We start from the raw sequence: 18,703 nt of genomic DNA, 5'->3' as shown, positions 1-18,703 counted from the left end.
GAATATGAAATCTATCTTACATTTGTGTGTCTGTGAATAAAAAAAATGAAATAGTATATTTTGTTAGTTGTTTTTATTAGGCACATAAGAACATAGAAACATTAAATAGAGCATGCATATCCACTAACTAAACGCCAGGTTACTAATAGAAGAAAGAAGATAAGGTCCGGTCCGCACACTGACTGGATTAAGCTCCTGAACTTAAAATATTTATTAAGGTTCCTTACTTACACCATAGTTGACAAGACATGACGTTTCGAGCCTCATGGCTCTTCATCTGACCTCAGACGTCTGATAAAGAAACGTGAGGCTCAAAACATCATCTCCACAATACTGTAAGGAACCTTAATAAATATTTTAAGCTTTGGAGCATATTCCAGTTTGCACATAAGAACATAAACACACTGTATAACAGTACAATGTTTCTTTCATTCTAATAGAGATCCAGTCACAAGTTCCATGCACAGAGAAATCGGCCAATCAGGAGCTGAGAACCTCATCATGTAACAATGGGAGGAGGCGCTTCAGTGCCTCAGAAGAAATTGTTATGTCAAGAGGCTCAGCGGTCACTCTGTACACCTTTCAGTTCCGTCTGGATATGGTGTGATCACTTAACTCATTAAGATGCAGGAGTAGTAGGAGGCCAGGGCAAAACTAACTATATATTATAAAAAATAATAAAACATATTATAATTATAAAACATATAAACAATATGAACAAGTGTCAAAGTGTAATCACTGGGGGATCCAGGTAAAAAACATTTTTTGCTCATGTTAAGATTGGCTTGGGGTTTTTGCCACTTTAAACAGGATAGCTAGCAGTTATGGTATAAGCCATTTGGTCCGTTGGTCACGTTGTGGAGGCGTTGGAGAGACTCAGCATGCTGCTGTGGTGCTCCTTCCACTGCAACACCTGCTTGGATAAACTCTCCACCTCTGACACCTGGTCCAGCAACTGAACCACCGCCGTGTTCTGTAGGATGATGGATGGATGGGCGGACGGACGCACACACAGAGGAGGAGGGTCAGAGATGAAGAGCAACAGAGAGAGAGAGGGGGAGGGAAAGAAAGAGAGATAGTGTTAACTTAAGCCCTTAGTTATTTTTCATGTCAAAACATTAAAAAAACATTTTTTTGTAGAACATTTGTTTGAAATATTTCCCATCTACCTGTATCTACATTGATTGCACAGAGAAACGCATCTCAAAGTCAGAAACAAGAAACAAATGCAAACAAATCACATTCTGACAATATGTAACATTACAAATCAGTTTTCAAAAGCCAGTCATTGTCTACTACTGTCAGTTCTTACATGTACAATAACAAACAGTGATTAAATTGCCGGATCTTTTTGTTAAATGCAAATAGTCAAATCAACAAAAAGTGACTGTGATTGTGTTTGCGTGTATTATTGTGTTTGAACATAACCTATTTTATACAGCAGACCCGGTGTCTGCTGTATAAATAGCCCTGTTTGTCTACAATGACATGCCCAAAAAAGAGGATGCCATGCCAGGTTCCAAGTGGTTGAACTGGTGTGATGGGTTCAGTATATGTTAGGTGTGGGCTCTCACCAGCTGAACCATGGACTGGTCCACAGTGGGAACAGAGCGAACAATCTCCAGGTTTCTGTCCAGCTTCTCTATGAAGTCCACCACCATGCGGATGAGCTCCACCACATACCTACACAACAACACAACACATTCGCCATTTTTGTACGCCCCCATTGTACCACAAAGTATAAAGGCCTATTCATAGTCTGATTTATTGGTGGTGAGGTGACCACCGCAACAACAACATGACGTCACAGAGCCGCGGTGAAGAGCAAACCACCGCTCTCCCCAGCCCTTCTCTCTGTTTTTACTCACCACCGCTCCACGTTATTACAGCTCCGGTGGTCACCTCAACACCGAAAATCCAGACTATGAATGAGCCTTAAGACGCTTAATCAGACAAATCGATTTAGTCATTGACAATTAAGAAAATATAAAAACCTGCTTTTTGATTATACTTATTAACCTGCATGAGCAAGATTAAGTCACTTATTGGTTCTAAATATCAATGTGGATATATTTTCGGGTTGTTTGCTCAGCCCTTAAGGCTGCTATAAGCAATAATATGTCAACATTTTAATGACCTTTTTATTTTTTTGGTATTCAGACAGCCAGCAATGGGTAGAACGATCCCAAAAAGAATTTAGTCTCTGTGACACATCTAGGGGCCACAATCTGCATTCAAAGATGTTCCTAGAAGCTTTGTCATTGGTCGAAAAAAGCCCAGTCGCAATGACTAACCAATCAGGAAGCAGACAGGCAAATCGACATATTATTGTTTATAGCAGCTTTAAGCCCAGTCCACACCAATGATTCGCGATAGAACATATTCTTGTTGCAATCTGAATTGGTTGCAACTTGCAAGTTGTAACACACACACCCACCTGTGCAGGTCCGCCTGTATGGGCAGGTTGGTTTGGTGCAAGGGTCTCATCAGTCTCTGTCTGAGGCTGCTCTGTGCCTTCAGAACCACCTGCAGGTGACTGGAGAACCTCTGGACCACCTCCAACCGCTGGCCTGGGATCAGCAGCATCAACACACAATCACAGTCAGCTTCACTGTCACATCACATTCACATGTTGCTCAGTTTATTTTCAGCATAGTTTAGACAAAAATCAATCAAATACATGTGTATTCCAACAGTGCAATTTAGCACAAGAACACCGCAATTTGGTGGCAGTCCATTTGGCATAATAATAATAAAGTGTCCAAGATGGCGAAAAAGGGGACAGGGCATAATACTTATTGAGACCTAGGCCCCTACCCCTGGCTCAGTTTCCAAAAATTAATTCAGTCGTCAGAAAAAAATGTCCTCCATCACTTCAAATTTCACTTGTTTATCATGATTACCGGTTGAGGCCTCTCTCCTGATTGGATAAAATTGGTATTCCAACCTCAGACCTGAATATATTTATAATATACAGTATATAGTCTCTGTCGGATAAAAGTACATTAATGAAAATACACAACAAGTTAGAATATGGAGATAAGAGGTTTCTTCCCGACAACAATAATATATTTTCTATGTACTAAACTAAAAAGTTTACTCAGAAACACGAGACTTACTCAGGTAGAACTTGTGAGAAACGTCTGCTGTGTCCTTCTCCAGGCATAACATCTCCAGCTCCATCTGCAGCTGAGAACAGCAGCAGCAACATGGATGTTATGTGGAGGCTGCATTATTTAGACCACAGACCTCCATGACTGAGAGTGGAACCAAATGCTAAATGCACCATTTGTATATTCTCAGAGTTACAGCCCCATAAGGGTCCAGATTTGGTTCCGTTTGTACACTCTCATTGCCTCACACTCAGTTACTGCCCCTTCCATTTAGTTCCTAGATATCAAATCATTTAGCTGGGGACCCCCTCAAGGACCCCTGGGGGTACCTAGACCCCACTTTGAGAAGCACTGCTGTAGGGCAGTTGAGGCGTCGACAAGCATCCTGTTTGCTTGTAGCGTAGTAGAATCCCCTAACGCCCACCCACTCCTACTTCTTTCTGTGTATGTATTTGTAGTATATTTTGTATTGTCTGTGTATTATTATGTATTACTGATGAATTGAGTACAGCTGTCCTGCTGTCTGTCTCTCCTACACGGTCTCCCTCTCAGCTGTCTGTCTCTCCTACACTGTCTCCCTCTCAGCTGTCTGTCTCTCCTACAGCGTCTCCCTCTCAGCTGTGTCTCTCCTACACTGTGTCCCTCTCAGCTGTCTGTCTCTCCTACACTGTCTCCCTCTCAGCTGTCTGTCTCTCCTACAGCGTCTCCCTCTCAGCTGTCTGTCTCTCCTACACTGTCTCCCTCTCAGCTGCCTGTCTCTTCTACACTGTCTCCCTCTCAGCTGCCCGTCTCCCTCTCAGCTGTCTGTCTCTCCTACACTGTCTCCCTTTCAGCTGCCTGTCTCCCTCTCAGCTGTCTGTCTCTCCTACACTGTCCCCCCCCCAGCTGTCTGTCTCACGTACACTGTCTCCCTCTCAGCTGTCTGTCTCTCCTACAGCGTCTCTCTCTCAGCTGTCTGTCTCTCCTACACCGTCTCCCTCTCAGCTGTCTGTCTCTCCTACACTGTCTCCCTCTCAGCTGCCTGTCTCTCCTACACTGTCTCCCTCTCAGCTGTCTGTCTCTCCTACACTGTCTCACTCTCAGCTGCCTGTCTCTCCTACACTGTCTCCCTCTCAGCTGTCTGTCTCTCCTACACTGTCTCCCTCTCAGCTGTCTGTCTCTCCTACAGCGTCTCCCTCTCAGCTGTCTGTCTCTCCTACACTGTCTCCCTCTCAGCTGTCTGTCTCACGTACACTGTCTCCCTCTCAGCTGTCTGTCTCTCCTACACCGTCTCCCTCTCAGCTGCCTGTCTCTCCTACACTGTCTCCCTCTCAGCTGTCTGTCTCTCCTACACTGTCTCCCTCTCAGCTGTCTGTCTCACGTACACTGTCTCCCTCTCAGCTGTCTGTCTCTCCTACACCGTCTCCCTCTCAGCTGCCTGTCTCTCCTACACTGTCTCCCTCTCAGCTGTCTGTCTCTCCTACAGTGTCTCCCTCTCCTACACTGTCTCCCTCTCAACTGTATGTCTCTCCTACACTGTCTCCCTCTCAGCTGTCTGTCTCTCCTACACTGTCTCCCTCTCAGCTGTCTGTCTCGCCTACAGCGTCTCCCTCTCCTACACTGTCTCCCTCTCAGCTGTCTGTCTCTCCTACACTGTCTCCCTATCAGCTGTCTGTCTCTCCTACACTGTCTCCCTCTCAGCTGTCTCCCTCTCCTACACTGTCTCCCTCTCAGCTGTCTGTCTCTCCTACAGCGTCTCCCTCTCCTACACTGTCTCCCTCTCAGCTGTCTGTCTTTCCTACACTGTCTCCCTCTCAGCTGTCTGTCTCTCCTACTCTGTCTCCCTTTCAGCTGCCTGTCTCCCTCTCAGCTGTCTGTCTCTCCTACACTGTCTCCCTCTCAGCTGTCCTGAACCATTATCCCGGTACCTCATCACGCCTTCTCTTCATTTTGAAGTGTTGTTCAGTTTCCTGGAGAGAATCAGAGACACTGCTGTCTCTGGAGACCACATCTAACTCCTCCTGAGGACGGACGGACAGACAGAATAGAACCAATAAGAACAGGGTTGAAACCAAACTGTTTCCATTTGTGTTGTTAATGTGTTGTACAAGTTGTAGTTTATTTTTGGTCCCAGAATAGGGGCGCTAGGAGTCATGCGGTTAACATAATGTTGGCTGTAGTATTTTCTAGGGCTGCAAATATTGATTATCTTCTTATCGATTATTTTATCGATTACTTTTTTTATTTTGATTGATCAAATAATTGAGATGCACATTTATACAAGCTCACAACACGTCAATGTAGATCGAACATTTTCACTAAATGTTAATGTTTTTTTTAAATAATAAAAAATGCCCAATGAGATTAGGAATATGGCAAGATAGGGCCCCTAGTATTACTATTTTCTCCTCACCTGCAATATGGTTCCTCTGGCAACACATCTAGCCAGCAGGGCGGCGACTGGTGTCACTGTAATCGGAGATTTGTCCCAATGATTCATGCTGAAACTAAAGAGAGCACTTTGGTCAATAATGGGATTGACCATTATTGTATTCATCATTCCACAAAGACTCCAACTCCAAACATTGAGTAACCGGAAACGGTTCCATCACATTTGGAACCACTTCCGCAACAGTTTTTATTTTATTTATTAATCACACTGCCAGGGCTGGTATGTGTGGACCCTCAGGGTTCCTTGAGGGTGTTCCTAATGGACAATTACAGGTATCTTTACAGGGGTCTTTGAAATGTAAAAGTTTGATCTAGGATCTAGGAATAAATACAAATAAAAAAACATGACTGTCATGTGATAAAGTATGTGGTATTGAAATGGCAGACTGGCAGACTCGATACCAGCATTTTAGCCAGCTTTTATCAGGAGCTTGTCTGATACTGATAGTAGTGGTATTGGAACAACTCTAATTTGAAAAGTAAAAACAAGAGCTTGTTACCAACTAAATAATAAATACATTGGAACAGAGTTTGATCCAAAGGCTAGGACCCAGGGGGTGTGTCTAGACGTCATGACCACGTGGTTGATGTTGATCAAATGAAAACGTCGGGAAAAGAGCAGCGCGGACATGTTTGAAAACATTAAACTGTAAATTACATGAAAAACACTTATTTAGGCCTATATCAATTCTTAAAAGCTAATAATATAACGCCTTCCTAAAGAGACCTGAATGTACAGGTTGATGTGTAATATATTTGTAAGATAAACCAGTCTCATGTTGTTTAATTATGTCATGTCGTGGTTGATGATGTTAAAACTTTTATAAGCATTACAATAGCAGATCACAATTCACGTGAGCTTGTAGATCGGCTATTTGGGGAGGAGAATGAACAAAGTGCAGTTCTATCATGTGTTGATCGTGTATTATTAATAATCAATCACTCACCGTTGAGATTGTTGTTGCGATGCTGCTGCTGTTGCCATAGAGAGCACTGTTCTTTTGGCAAATCTAGTGAGCAAATATAAGACTTCCGGTGGACGATCTCTTCAAAATAAGAGTACCCTCTAGAGTATTGAAAAAAAGTTTAATTTGCACATTAAAACTACAAATGAAGCATTTAAATGATGCTATATGATGCTATAAGACACACATTATGTTTCTGTGTAAAAATAAGTAATTAAAAAGTTATCTAAATGGATAAATGCTATTCACTGGAGTGCATGGACTTTATAAAGTGGACACTGGACAAAAATCCCTGCTATGTATCGACTAGTGTGACATACGCACATGTCCGTGGAGACCTCCTCTACAACACCACACTGTCCGCTAAGCAGCAGAGGTGTAAAACAAAAATTGGCACGCCATACAGCGAGGTGAAACATAAAAAAATGTCCCATTTCCAGACTAAAGTCAACTAAAGTGGACACTGGACAAAAATCCCTGCTATGTATCGACTAGTGTGACATACGCACATGTCCGGGGAGACCTCCTCTACAACACCACACTGTCCGCTAAGCAGCAGAGGTGTAAAACAAAAATTGGCACGCCATACAGCGAGGTGAAACATAAAAAAAAATCCCATTTCCAGACTAAAGTCAACTAAAGTGGACACTGGACAAAAATCCCTGCTATGTATCGACTAGTGTGACATACGCACATGTCCGGGGAGACCTCCTCTACAACACCACACTGTCCGCTAAGCAGCAGAGGTGTAAAACAAAAATTGGCAAACCATACAGCGAGGTGAAAGGTCAAAAAATATCCCATTTCCAGACTAAAGTCAACTAAAGTGGACACTGGACAAAAATCCCTGCTATGTATCGACTAGTGTGACATACGCACATGTCCGTGGAGACCTCCTCTACAATACCACACTGTCCGCTAAGCAGCAGAGGTGTAAAACAAAAATTGGCATGCCATACAGCGAGGTGAAACATAAAAAAATGTCCCATTTCCAGACTAAAGTCAACTAAAGTGGACACTGGACAAAAATCCCTGCTATGTATCGACTAGTGTGACATACGCACATGTCCGGGGAGACCTCCTCTACAATACCACACTGTCCGCTAAGCAGCAGAGGTGTAAAACAAAAATATAACAGTCTGCATGGGAAGAGACATATATGTATTTGGTGACATGATTTCACTGGTTGTATACCTTTGGCCATTTGTAGACAGCTGTGCGAAGCAGTCTCTGAAACGCTGTGGCGGCCTCTTCAATCGTTTTGCTGGATGTCAAGTTGTTACTGGGTGCAAGAAGACAGACTAAGTCGGGTGAGTAGGGAAGGGCTGAAGAGCAAATCTCTTCTCTGATATGGTCCGCTGATCCACCTGGCGTTGACATGAATCCGAATGCCAGCCGGCCGGCTGGCATGTCCACGAACCCATCAACTAGAGCTCTGAGGTGTGAATCGCCTATGATCAAAACAAACTGCGCAAAGAAACAGACAGTCAAAATCCATTTAGAATGCAAGACATCACAGAATTTAGGAAAGAACTTGTGACTTGTGTTTAATTCAATAACATTCTCAATGTCTAGTTACCTTTTAAAGGAACTACTACATGCATTCTAAAATTCTATATGTTGATCAAACCCTGTACACTCAAGTACAGAATGAATTGCATGTTGATCTGACCTCTGACCTCTGAGTAATATATTACCCATTACTAGTTACCTTTTAAAGGAACTACAACATGCATTTTAAAATTCCATATGTTGTTGATCTGACCTCATCAAACCCTGTACACTCAAGACACGCACCATATATAGCCATATGAGACGTACCTCTTTGTCCTGGATGATGTCCACTGACGGAATCACTGTCCTGTGACGCTTCTTGGAAACCTCAGAGTGTGGCCATCGCAGCACTGTGTGACGCTTGCCAAAAACTGCCATGTTACATGCAACTTCGCAAGTCACTTGGAATTAAAAGTCAGTTCTATCTGACCTCAATTTATATTAAAACTGGAGGACACTCCCATGTTTGATGACAACAAATGGGAGCTGATCGTTGAAACAAAGACATTCCATTTGTAATACGACGATTGCCCAGGTGCCCAGGTGACGGTGCCCAGGTAATGAGGTGACAACGATTGATCGTTGTCACCTCATTACCTGGGCACCGCCCAGCCAGTGGTGGACAGCCAGAAGAAAGATGGTTGTATTACTGTGAAGTACTATGTAGATCGACCATTAACAGTCGTAGTTAAGTACTACCACTGGCCTATAACAGACTACTGATATGCAAAGGCTATGTAGATCACTACTATCACACGTGTGCCATATGTGTGAAACATTGATAGCTCTAAATTAGGTTGTTAACGGCATGCATGCACACTTGAGTACAGCCATTACTGCCCACACACACACACACACACCAGGTGGAAAGTAACCAAGTACTTGATTTCATCCCCAACCAAACCATTCATGCAGACATTAGTGTTCCAACACCAGTAATTACAATGTCTGTTGTTACATTTTTGTTTTACACCTCTGCTGCTTAGCGGACAGTGTGGTGTTGTAGAGGAGGTCTCCCCGGACATGTGCGTATGTCACACTAGTCGATACATAGCAGGGATTTTTGTCCAGTGTCCACTTTAGTTGACTTTAGTCTGGAAATGGGACATTTTTTATGTTTCACCTCGCTGTATGGCGTGCCAATTTTTGTTTTACACCTCTGCTGCTTAGCGGACAGTGTGGTGTTGTAGAGGAGGTCTCCACGGACATGTGCGTATGTCACACTAGTCGATACATAGCAGGGATTTTTGTCCAGTGTCCACTTTAGTTGACTTTAGTCTGGAAATGGGATATTTTTGTATCTTTCACCTCGCTGTATGGTGTGCCAATTTAATTTTTACACCTCTGCTGCTTAGCGGACAGTGTGGTGTTGTAGAGGAGGTCTCCCCGGACATGTGCGTATGTCACACTAGTCGATACATAGCAGGGATTTGTGTCCAGTGTCCACTTTAGTTGACTTTAGTCTGGAAATGGGACATTTTTTTATGTTTCACCTCGCTGTATGGCGTGCCAATTTTTGTTTTACACCTCTGCTGCTTAGCGGACAGTGTGGTGTTGTAGAGGAGGTCTTCACGGACATGTGCGTATGTCACACTAGTCGATACATAGCAGGGATTTGTGTCCAGTGTCCACTTTAGTTGACTTTAGTCTGGAAATGGGACATTTTTTTATGTTTCACCTCGCTGTATGGCGTGCCAATTTTTGTTTTACACCTCTGCTGCTTAGCGGACAGTGTGGTGTTGTAGAGGAGGTCTTCACGGACATGTGCGTATGTCACACTAGTCGATACATAGCAGGGATTTTTGTCCAGTGTCCACTTTAGTTGACTTTAGTCTGGAAATGGGATATTTTTGTATCTTTCACCTCGCTGTATGGTGTGCCAATTTAATTTTTACACCTCTGCTGCTTAGCGGACAGTGTGGTGTTGTAGAGGAGGTCTCCCCGGACATGTGCGTATGTCACACTAGTCGATACATAGCAGGGATTTGTGTCCAGTGTCCACTTTAGTTGACTTTAGTCTGGAAATGGGACATTTTTTTATGTTTCACCTCGCTGTATGGCGTGCCAATTTTTGTTTTACACCTCTGCTGCTTAGCGGACAGTGTGGTGTTGTAGAGGAGGTCTTCACGGACATGTGCGTATGTCACACTAGTCGATACATAGCAGGGATTTTTGTCCAGTGTCCACTTTAGTTGACTTTAGTCTGGAAATGGGACATTTTTTTATGTTTCACCTCGCTGTATGGCGTGCCAATTTTTGTTTTACACCTCTGCTGCTTAGCGGACAGTGTGGTGTTGTAGAGGAGGTCTTCACGGACATGTGCGTATGTCACACTAGTCGATACATAGCAGGGATTTTTGTCCAGTGTCCACTTTAGTTGACTTTAGTCTGGAAATGGGACATTTTTTTATGTTTCACCTCGCTGTATGGTGTGCCAATTAAATTTTTTACACCTCTGGTGCTTAGCGGACAGTGTGGTGTTGTAGAGGAGGTCTCCCCGGACATGTGCGTATGTCACACTAGTCGATACATAGCAGGGATTTTTGTCCAGTGTCCACTTTATAAAGTCCATGCACTCCAGTGAATGGACTTGGGCACTCCAGTGCATGGACTTGGGCATTTATCCATTTAGATAACTTTTTTACGTTATTTAATTACTTATTTTTACACAGAAACATAATGTGTGTCTTCACAATAACTGTAATGTAATAACAATACTAATAATGTAATGTAATAATTATTTAATTAACCACGCTTTTATTCTGAAAGCAACCGGATGTCTTAAATTTGCTAGCTCTCTGGCAGGAAGTTCTAGATTTGCCAAAAGAACGGAGCCCCCATAGAGTATATATATAAGGCTGTTCCTCTCCGTCTTCCTCTGTGTCTGTGTGGTTTGTTTGACGGAGACACTTCCGCTCTATTGCTCTCTGCTGCCACCTCCTGGACGCACTGGAGAACTCTTTTTTGTTGCAAACTGATTGTACAGTATGCCTGACAGTATGTCTGTATATCTAGCATTGATTAACTGACTGCTAGGCATACTTTTAATTTAACAAAACGTATTTTCGTATAAACGTATTTTCGTTTGTTTTTAATGTATTGATGTATTGAATAATTACCTGATTTTTCCATGTCTCTACTTTCAGCCAATTATTTAATTTGATTTCAAATTTGCAATGCAGAGCATTATTGGCATGAGAGAACATACATTGCCAATGCAGGTGTCAAGAACATAATAAAACAATTTAAGTCACATTGCAACTTGGAAAAACTGGTTGTTAGCAGTGGTGTAAAGTACATAAGCACATGTAGCCTACTCAAGTATTGTAATTTTATGTACAAATTGGAGGTATCTTTAGCCTACTTTACCGGAGTATTTCCAACTCCAGTGGTTACTTTGTACCCTAGGTATATACATTGGCTATTTGAAAATAGCACATCTACAATCAATATACTGTATATCTGCATAATTACACATGACATATCCATCTGTGTAGTATGTGGTATGTACAGTAGGTGCATGAGCATAGCAGCTGGTGTATAGCCTACTGTTCATAGACATCAAGGTGGAACAGATTACAGACATGGACAGACAGACAGACGGACGGACGGACGGACGGACGGACGGACGGACGGACGGACGGACGGACGGACGGACGGACGGACGGACGGACGGACGGACAGACAGACAGACAGACAGACAGACAGACAGACAGACAGACAGACAGACAGACAGACAGACAGACAGACAGACAGACAGACAGACAGACAGACAGACAGACTGGTGTAGGCATTGGCTTCCCTGATTGGCCAACCCAACTCATCCGCTTCACGGATTGTCCGACCATTTGCATCACGTTTACGGGATGGCCAAGTACCTCATCAACATGCACAACGTCAGAAGTTTCTGACGACATTGTGCACCGACTGGCATTTCTTTGCTTTGTACATTGAGTGGTCCTCACATTTTGTTGAGACGAAAGACCACTTTTGGAGTTGTGCTCGTTCAGTTACTTTCAACTTTGAGTTTTAATCTCTGCCATGGTAACCATGACATCATCAAAATACTCTGTCCAATCAGTAGGGAAGCTGCAACACAGAAAGGCGGGAGAGTTTGGCTGGGGTATAAATGGGCCTAATGTGTCAGAACTGGCCATTAGTAGACCTGCAACCAACCACAGATGCAAAGATGGCAGTGATGGAAAATGAAAATGCCCTTTTCCGCAACAGCGTTCACCATCGGTGTCACGGCGGTGGCAGCAGCAACACTAGTGGCTTACTCCTCCGTGCGAACGAGGAGGCTGGAGGCTGTGGAGAGAATGAACAGCACCTTCATCCAGGAGAAGAACGAATGGAAGGACGTGACAGAAAGGCTTCTCTCACAAGGAAAGAAGATTAGCGTCATAGAGGAGGAGAGGACCACATGGGAGGAGGTGAGGAACAGATGCGAACAGGAGCGCCTGCATCTGGTCAGAGAAAGAGAAACTTTGACAGAAAGGCTCCTCTCCGCAGAGCAGAGGATCCAGGTCATGGAGGAAGAGATGAGGTTCTGGACATGGCATGTGAGTGAACTCACACTGGAGCCAAACACAGCGAACAGAGCGCTCTCTCTGTCAGACGGCAACAGACAGGTTACACGTGCGAGAGGGAAATACTCGTATCCCCGTCGGAAAGACAGATTTGACCACTGGCCACAGGTCCTGTATAGAGAAGCTCTGACCGGACGGTGTTACTGGGAGGTGAAGTGGAGCGGCTGGGTTTCTGTAACATTGTCCGTCACAACAAGGAGAGAACTGAACTCTCTGTCCGGCCCTCCGACTCCAACAGAGTAGGAGTGTACCTGGACTGTCCTGCCGGGTCTCTGTCCTTCTACAGAGTGTCATCTGACACACGTACACACCTGTATACCTTCCAGGCCTCTTTCACAGAACCCCTCTACCCTGGGTTCTGGTTGGGATACTTTGACTCCTCATGCTGCCAAGTGTGGCCACTTACACATCACGCGCAGTAAATAAGACATGCAGTGAGAAATGTACTTTAAACGCAAATGTGTTAAAACACTGGCAAAAGCTTTATTTCAATTATGTGGTTATGGGTTGGGTTATTTGTTTATTTTTAACTTGAATATATCTGAAGACTACAAATGAGGCTTCCTCATATTTTTCATCCTAGTTTTTCTTTTCTGTTATTACTTTAAGTCATTGTTGTTGTAGCACAGTACTTTGTGGACCGCATACAATTTAGCTTCTTATGAATAGCCTACTGACAAATAAAGGAGTGTTTGATTGGTTCGTGGATACCAAATGTATCCAATCAGGAGAGAGAACTCATGCAGGATAAACAAGTGAACTTGTAAGTGATGAAACAAACACACGAGCGCCGAGCGGACAGAATTAGAACTGGAACACAAGCTGATGAATGACTTTATGAGGTTCTCAGGTGGGGATAATCCAACATGTACTTTCTGTTTACTAAAGTAGTGGTTCTCAAAGTGGGGTCCAGGGCCTCCAGGGTATAGGGCCCTTGCGGGGTCCCCAGCTAAATTTGGCTGTTCAAAATTAGCCTGTAGGCTACAAGCTTGCAGCGCAGCACTTCTGTTTGTGCCACTGCAAGCTTGTAAGTATATTGGAAAACGTTTTTTAACACACATGTTCTCCTCTGGGTATCCCTGCCATTTCCAAATTGACATCTGGAAATATTCCAGTGTGTGTGTGTGTGTGTGTGTGTGTGTGTGTGTGTGTGTGTGTGTGTGTGTGTGTGTGTGTGTGTGTGTGTGTGTGTGTGTCATGGAAATGATGTGATTGGCTGAGCACGGAATGTGATGTATGATGATAAGAGCGCCCCTCACTTCACACAAGTGTGATATTTTTTATAATACTAATCTAATCTAATCTAAAATAATGTAATCTAATCTAAATCAACAAAGTAACTAGTAACTACAGTTTTCAAATAAGTGCCTTTAAGATGGAGTAGTGGAGTAGCCTAGAAGTACAAAAGTATACTGCAAATTAGAAATACTCCAGTAAATTAAAAGTACTTAAAAACTGTAGTTGTTAAATTCAGTAGGCTACTAGTTACTTTACACCACTGGGTTAACTTCAATACACTGGAGGTTGTGTGCCAATGTGTGACTAGTGTGTGAAATGTTTCTACAAGAGATGACCATTAGGTGGCAGCATAAGTCTTTAGCACGCTAGATTCTGTAGGGATCTAGATTCTAGAGCTAGACTCTAAAGCAGGGACGGATTAACCAAAGCGAGGGCCCCGGGGCCAGTATTCTTTGGCGGGCCCCCATAGCGCGTGGGCACGCGACATTTTTGGGTTTTGCGTTTTTTAATCATCTTTTTGACCAAAATTGAACACAATCAACAGCCAATGAAGGTCCCTTTTCAGGGTCTCAAACCCAGTATGGCTCCACGGACCGAATGGCTAATTTGGCCCTGCTCTAAAGTATATATATACACATAGACATTAATGTCACCTGTCAAACCAGAATGGATGTTGTGTGTAATGTATATTCTAATGTATTCAAGTGAATTTCAGTCACCAGGAAGATGACTTCAGTCATACAAACACAAGCCCTGATAATAAAGAACACGGAAGTTAAGAAAGAAGGAAAAACATGTATGTATAGTCAGACAATAGCCCGTCATGTGAAGTCAGTCAGTAGACTATATAATCTAGTCTACTGTCTGAATTAGTGTGTCTAATGTATACTCTACTCAATCTACTGTATGAATAGATGTAGTGTCGAATGTATAGTCTACTGCAAGGATTCTCAACCTGGGGGTCGTGATCCCTCAGGGGTCGCCAAATTATGTTGGGGGATCCCCAGATTATTTTCACACACACACACACACACACACACACACACACACACACACACACACACACACACACACACACACACACACACACACAAAATCAACTGAATGGCTGGAAAATGGAAATGAAATGGAATGGAGTTTACATACACAACACAACGCATGCATAAACTTTCCTTAATGGTTATATCTGGTTTCAGTATTTATTTATGATGTATTTTCTCTACATTATTAAGGTTATTGTAGCGGTCAATTTGTATTGGCGTGGGGAGGGGGGTGGGGCAGGGGTCGCGAGACATGGCCAAAGCATTTCCAGGGGCCCCCACCAAAAACGTTGAGAACCCCTGGTCTACTTGGGGGCAGTGGTGGCATAGCCTGGCTAATAAGCCAGACTAATATCACACAACACTGTCGCGGTATATCAGTCTGGGCTGGCTCCACTTGGATTTCATTTCCCGGGGAACATTTTCTCTTTGACGCAATTGGTCAGAGCTACTGTCAGTCAAAAGTCTCAAGCATTGAACGTCACTGTACCAAAGCCCGCCTATATTGCATACCGTGTCCCGATTGGTCCGACCTGTTCTCTGCTGTAGGAAAGAGGCGTGCTACTGAGCCTCGCCAGACCGTAATCCGCTGGTAGGCAACTTTTTTTTGCCAACGGCTGATTCGGTCTGGTTTATTAACCAGGCTAGTGGTGGCAGTGGTGGCCTGAGGGTTAGAGGAGCGCCCTTGTTGCCGAAAGGTTGCCGGTTCGATTCCCCGGACGGGCATGAAAAATCTGGGTGGGGAATTGATTGTCATCACTCACCCAACACCGCTGAAGTGCCCTTGAGCAAGGCACTGAACCCCCAACTGCTCCCCCTGGAGCTGCTTAGTGGCCAACAGTATAAGACTGTGGTTGTACTGGTCAGCTCCCAGGTTTTAATGTGTGTGCGTGTGTGTCTGTCTGTGTGTTTCTCTGTGCAGGGCGTTGCTGAAAATGAGCACCTGTGCTCAGCTACTTCCCTGGGTAAATAAAAGATTAAAAAAAATAATAATAAAATAAACTGTATGAATGGATGTATAGTGTCTACTGTATATAATGTGTCTGTGTTGTGTCTAATGTATATAATGTGTCTGAATGGATGTTGTGTAATGTGTTATATATTATGTGAGTCTTATGTTGCTGGTAGTGGTAGTTGTGTGTTATAGTTTGATGTTGGCTTGTTAATAAAGCAGAATATGCCTCAGACTTCTAGTGATAATGAATGTTTGGACGCTGTGACTCTGTAAGACGCTCCAGTCTCCAGTGAAGGAGTGTGAGTGATGAGATAATGAGTCTCATGGTTCCTCCTCCGCCCTCGTCTTCATTTAACTTCCCAGGCAGCCAGAGTGAATAAGTGAAAGAGCACATGGTTGATTTTTATTGCTAATACCAGCGGCTGAGGCGATGCCGAGGCTCTGATACTAATTTCTCTAGAGAGGAGTTGTTCTCGGCCTGGAACATTACAATGAGACTCTGGAGGGAGATTTCCTTTAGAAGTGACGTGTGACTTTTACACAGAGAGGGGTTGTTATCAGGAGGCCTATGAGCTTGTACAAGACAGATATCTGTGATTGTCGTTAAAGGCATAGCACATAACTTTGCGGAATGCTCGTCTCCATTTGTTTACAGAATGCTCGCCCCCATTGTTTTTGCAGAATGCTCGCCCTTGGGCCTCAGCAAGCCGGACCATTCGTCTACTTTCATGGTGAGAACAGACACTAACACCAGTTTTTTTGTTACGTTTTCAGGCCGGGTAGGGCGTAAAATGTGTCTGTTGAGAACACTCCGGCCGTCTGCCGGGCAGGGCTGCGCTAATAACTTTGGGGCGGGCCCGTCTAGAGTTTGAATGGACAGGTATCAGTCAAAAGGGAGACATCGAAGAGGAAGGACGGGCGGGGAGGGATCAACATATGGAATGTCAGAACAGGTCATATATGGAGATCTAAGGGTTTGATGAGGTCAGATCAACATGGAATCCGTGAGGTCAGATGTAGAGTTGCTGGCCGGCTCCATATATGCTATATGATCCAGTCTTCTTCATGTATGGCTATCCAGGGTTTGATGAGGTCAGTGTCATGATCTTCATATATGGAGACGGCCATATATGGAGCGTGTCACGAGGCGTGATGACTGACACGAGGCGTGCCGCGTGACTGACTGATAGGTTTTCATAGTAAACTGCGACCTATGGTTGCAATTAAATTAGGAAGTAGTTAGGCAAAAAAAAAACTTTTACAACAACGGAGGCGCACCGTGCCGCTGTCTGAAGCAGACTTGAGCCATGAGAGGCACCACCAAGTCGCCGTGCCGAACGTTGCAAAGTCCACTTTGTCCGACTCAGCCCCGTTCGAGTTACATCTCGATAGGGACAGAACCCCCCCCCCCCAGTTTAGGTTCCGCTGAGACGTCAAACGTGGCCGAGTAGGTTCTGGTGGCCAGGACCGCTCTGAGAACGCCGGATTTGACCCGGGGGCTGGAGTGCAGCGAGTGTGTTTTGGGGTGAGTGTTCTTGTGTTCAAGTTTGTCATGTGATTACATGTATTTAACAGTTTGGTACACAGTTACACAGTGTACAGTTTGGTACACAACTATTGACATTGTTGTGTTATTTTCTTTTCTACGTAAGTGAAAGTAGCAAGCCTGGGCCATGGCTCAGTGGTCCAGGCACCTTGGCTGGCAATCCAGTCTGGCAGTGTGCCGAGGGTTCGACTCCCGATCCCGATGGCCTTTACTGCATGTCTTCCCCCCATCTCTCTCCCCATTTCCTGTCAGCCTATTGTCTGTCCCTCCATAAAATAAAGGCAAAAGTCACAAAAAAAAACATTTAAGTAAAAGCAATACCACAGTTTTCAAAATAAAAAAGGCCAAACATTTTTGAAGACAGAAGAGCTTGAGGTTGTATAGATTGGCGATTTTCTATAAGTTCTCTCTTGGGTCCCGAGCTAAAACGTTTGGGATTCACGGATGAAGATCATTAATGCAGTTAATGGGGACTAATGTAGAGTCTCCATTAATCTCCATTAAACTCAGCATCGTCTCCATGCAGAGACACACACAGAATGTGAATCCTCAAAATGTAATTCATTAAAAGTACTTATTATGCAATACAAGTGCGGCGGCTGGGATGAGGATCAGCATCTCCAAATCTGAGGCCATGGTTCTCAGCAGGAAACTGATGGATTGTGCACTCCGGGTAGGGAACGAGACTTTGTCCCAGGGGAAGGAGTTTAAGTACATCTCGGGGTCTTGTTCACGAGTGAGGGGGTCGAGGACACAGGACGGTGCAGGAGCTCAGCCGGAGAATGGGAACAGCAGGAGTTGTATTGCTGTTGCTGTACCACACTGTTGTGACAAAAAGAGAGCTGAGCTGAGCCTACTCTCACCTATGGCAGGGGTTCTCAACCCGTGGGTCGCGACCCCTCGGGGGGTCGCCAAATTATTTTAGGGGGTCCCCAAATTATTTAAAAAAAAAAAAAAAAAAACATTTTAAAAAAAAAAATTCACTTTTTTTCAAAAATAGCAGACTTATAAGCTCGTAGCGCGCCACTCGGTGGCGCGCTATGAGCTTGTAGATCTGCTATTTTTCAATAGCTAAATTATAACAATGCTTAAAACACCAAATTGTGGTGTCATGACCGAAAGAATAACATTGCGGATAAAAGCCGCCAAAATGAGTTTTCTCAGACGGGTGGCTGGCCTCTCTCCCTTAGAGATAGGGTGATAACTTTGAGAAGTAAAGGGCAGGCCTACAGTCATCCGTGAGAGACTCGGAGTGAATTGGAAAGGAGCCAG

At 44.0% G+C, this 18,703-nt stretch overlaps 1 protein-coding gene across 1 annotated transcript; it reads right to left on the bottom strand.

Moving 5' to 3' along the window:
• Positions 1–62: 62 nt before the first annotated feature.
• haus2 (HAUS augmin like complex subunit 2) lies at positions 63–6,563 on the bottom strand. Its single transcript, XM_079528031.1, has 7 exons — positions 6,491–6,563; positions 5,506–5,599; positions 5,021–5,113; positions 3,120–3,189; positions 2,438–2,570; positions 1,575–1,683; positions 63–973 (listed from the first exon to the last, which is right to left on the bottom strand). The coding sequence occupies exons 1-7, from the start codon at positions 6,526–6,528 to the stop codon at positions 851–853; spliced, it is 660 nt and encodes a 219-aa protein (XP_079384157.1). The 5' UTR covers positions 6,529–6,563; the 3' UTR covers positions 63–850.
• Positions 6,564–18,703: the final 12,140 nt, after the last annotated feature.

Source organism: Electrona antarctica (assembly GCF_951216825.1).
Source record: "Electrona antarctica genome assembly, chromosome: 18".
Classification (NCBI taxonomy): Eukaryota; Metazoa; Chordata; class Actinopteri; order Myctophiformes; family Myctophidae; genus Electrona; species Electrona antarctica.
The sequence above is the reverse complement of the archived record's forward strand: the minus strand, read 5'-3'. Positions and strand labels throughout refer to the sequence as shown.

Coding starts and splice junctions, on each gene's coding strand:
- haus2 (XM_079528031.1), bottom strand. CDS start 6,528: ATGGCAACAGCAGCAGCATCGCAACAACAATCTCAACG. Junction 5,600..6,490: donor TCGCAACAACAATCTCAACG/GTGAGTGATTGA, acceptor TGCTCTCTTTAG/TTTCAGCATGAATCATTGGG. Junction 5,114..5,505: donor CCAGAGGAACCATATTGCAG/GTGAGGAGAAAA, acceptor GTCCGTCCTCAG/GAGGAGTTAGATGTGGTCTC.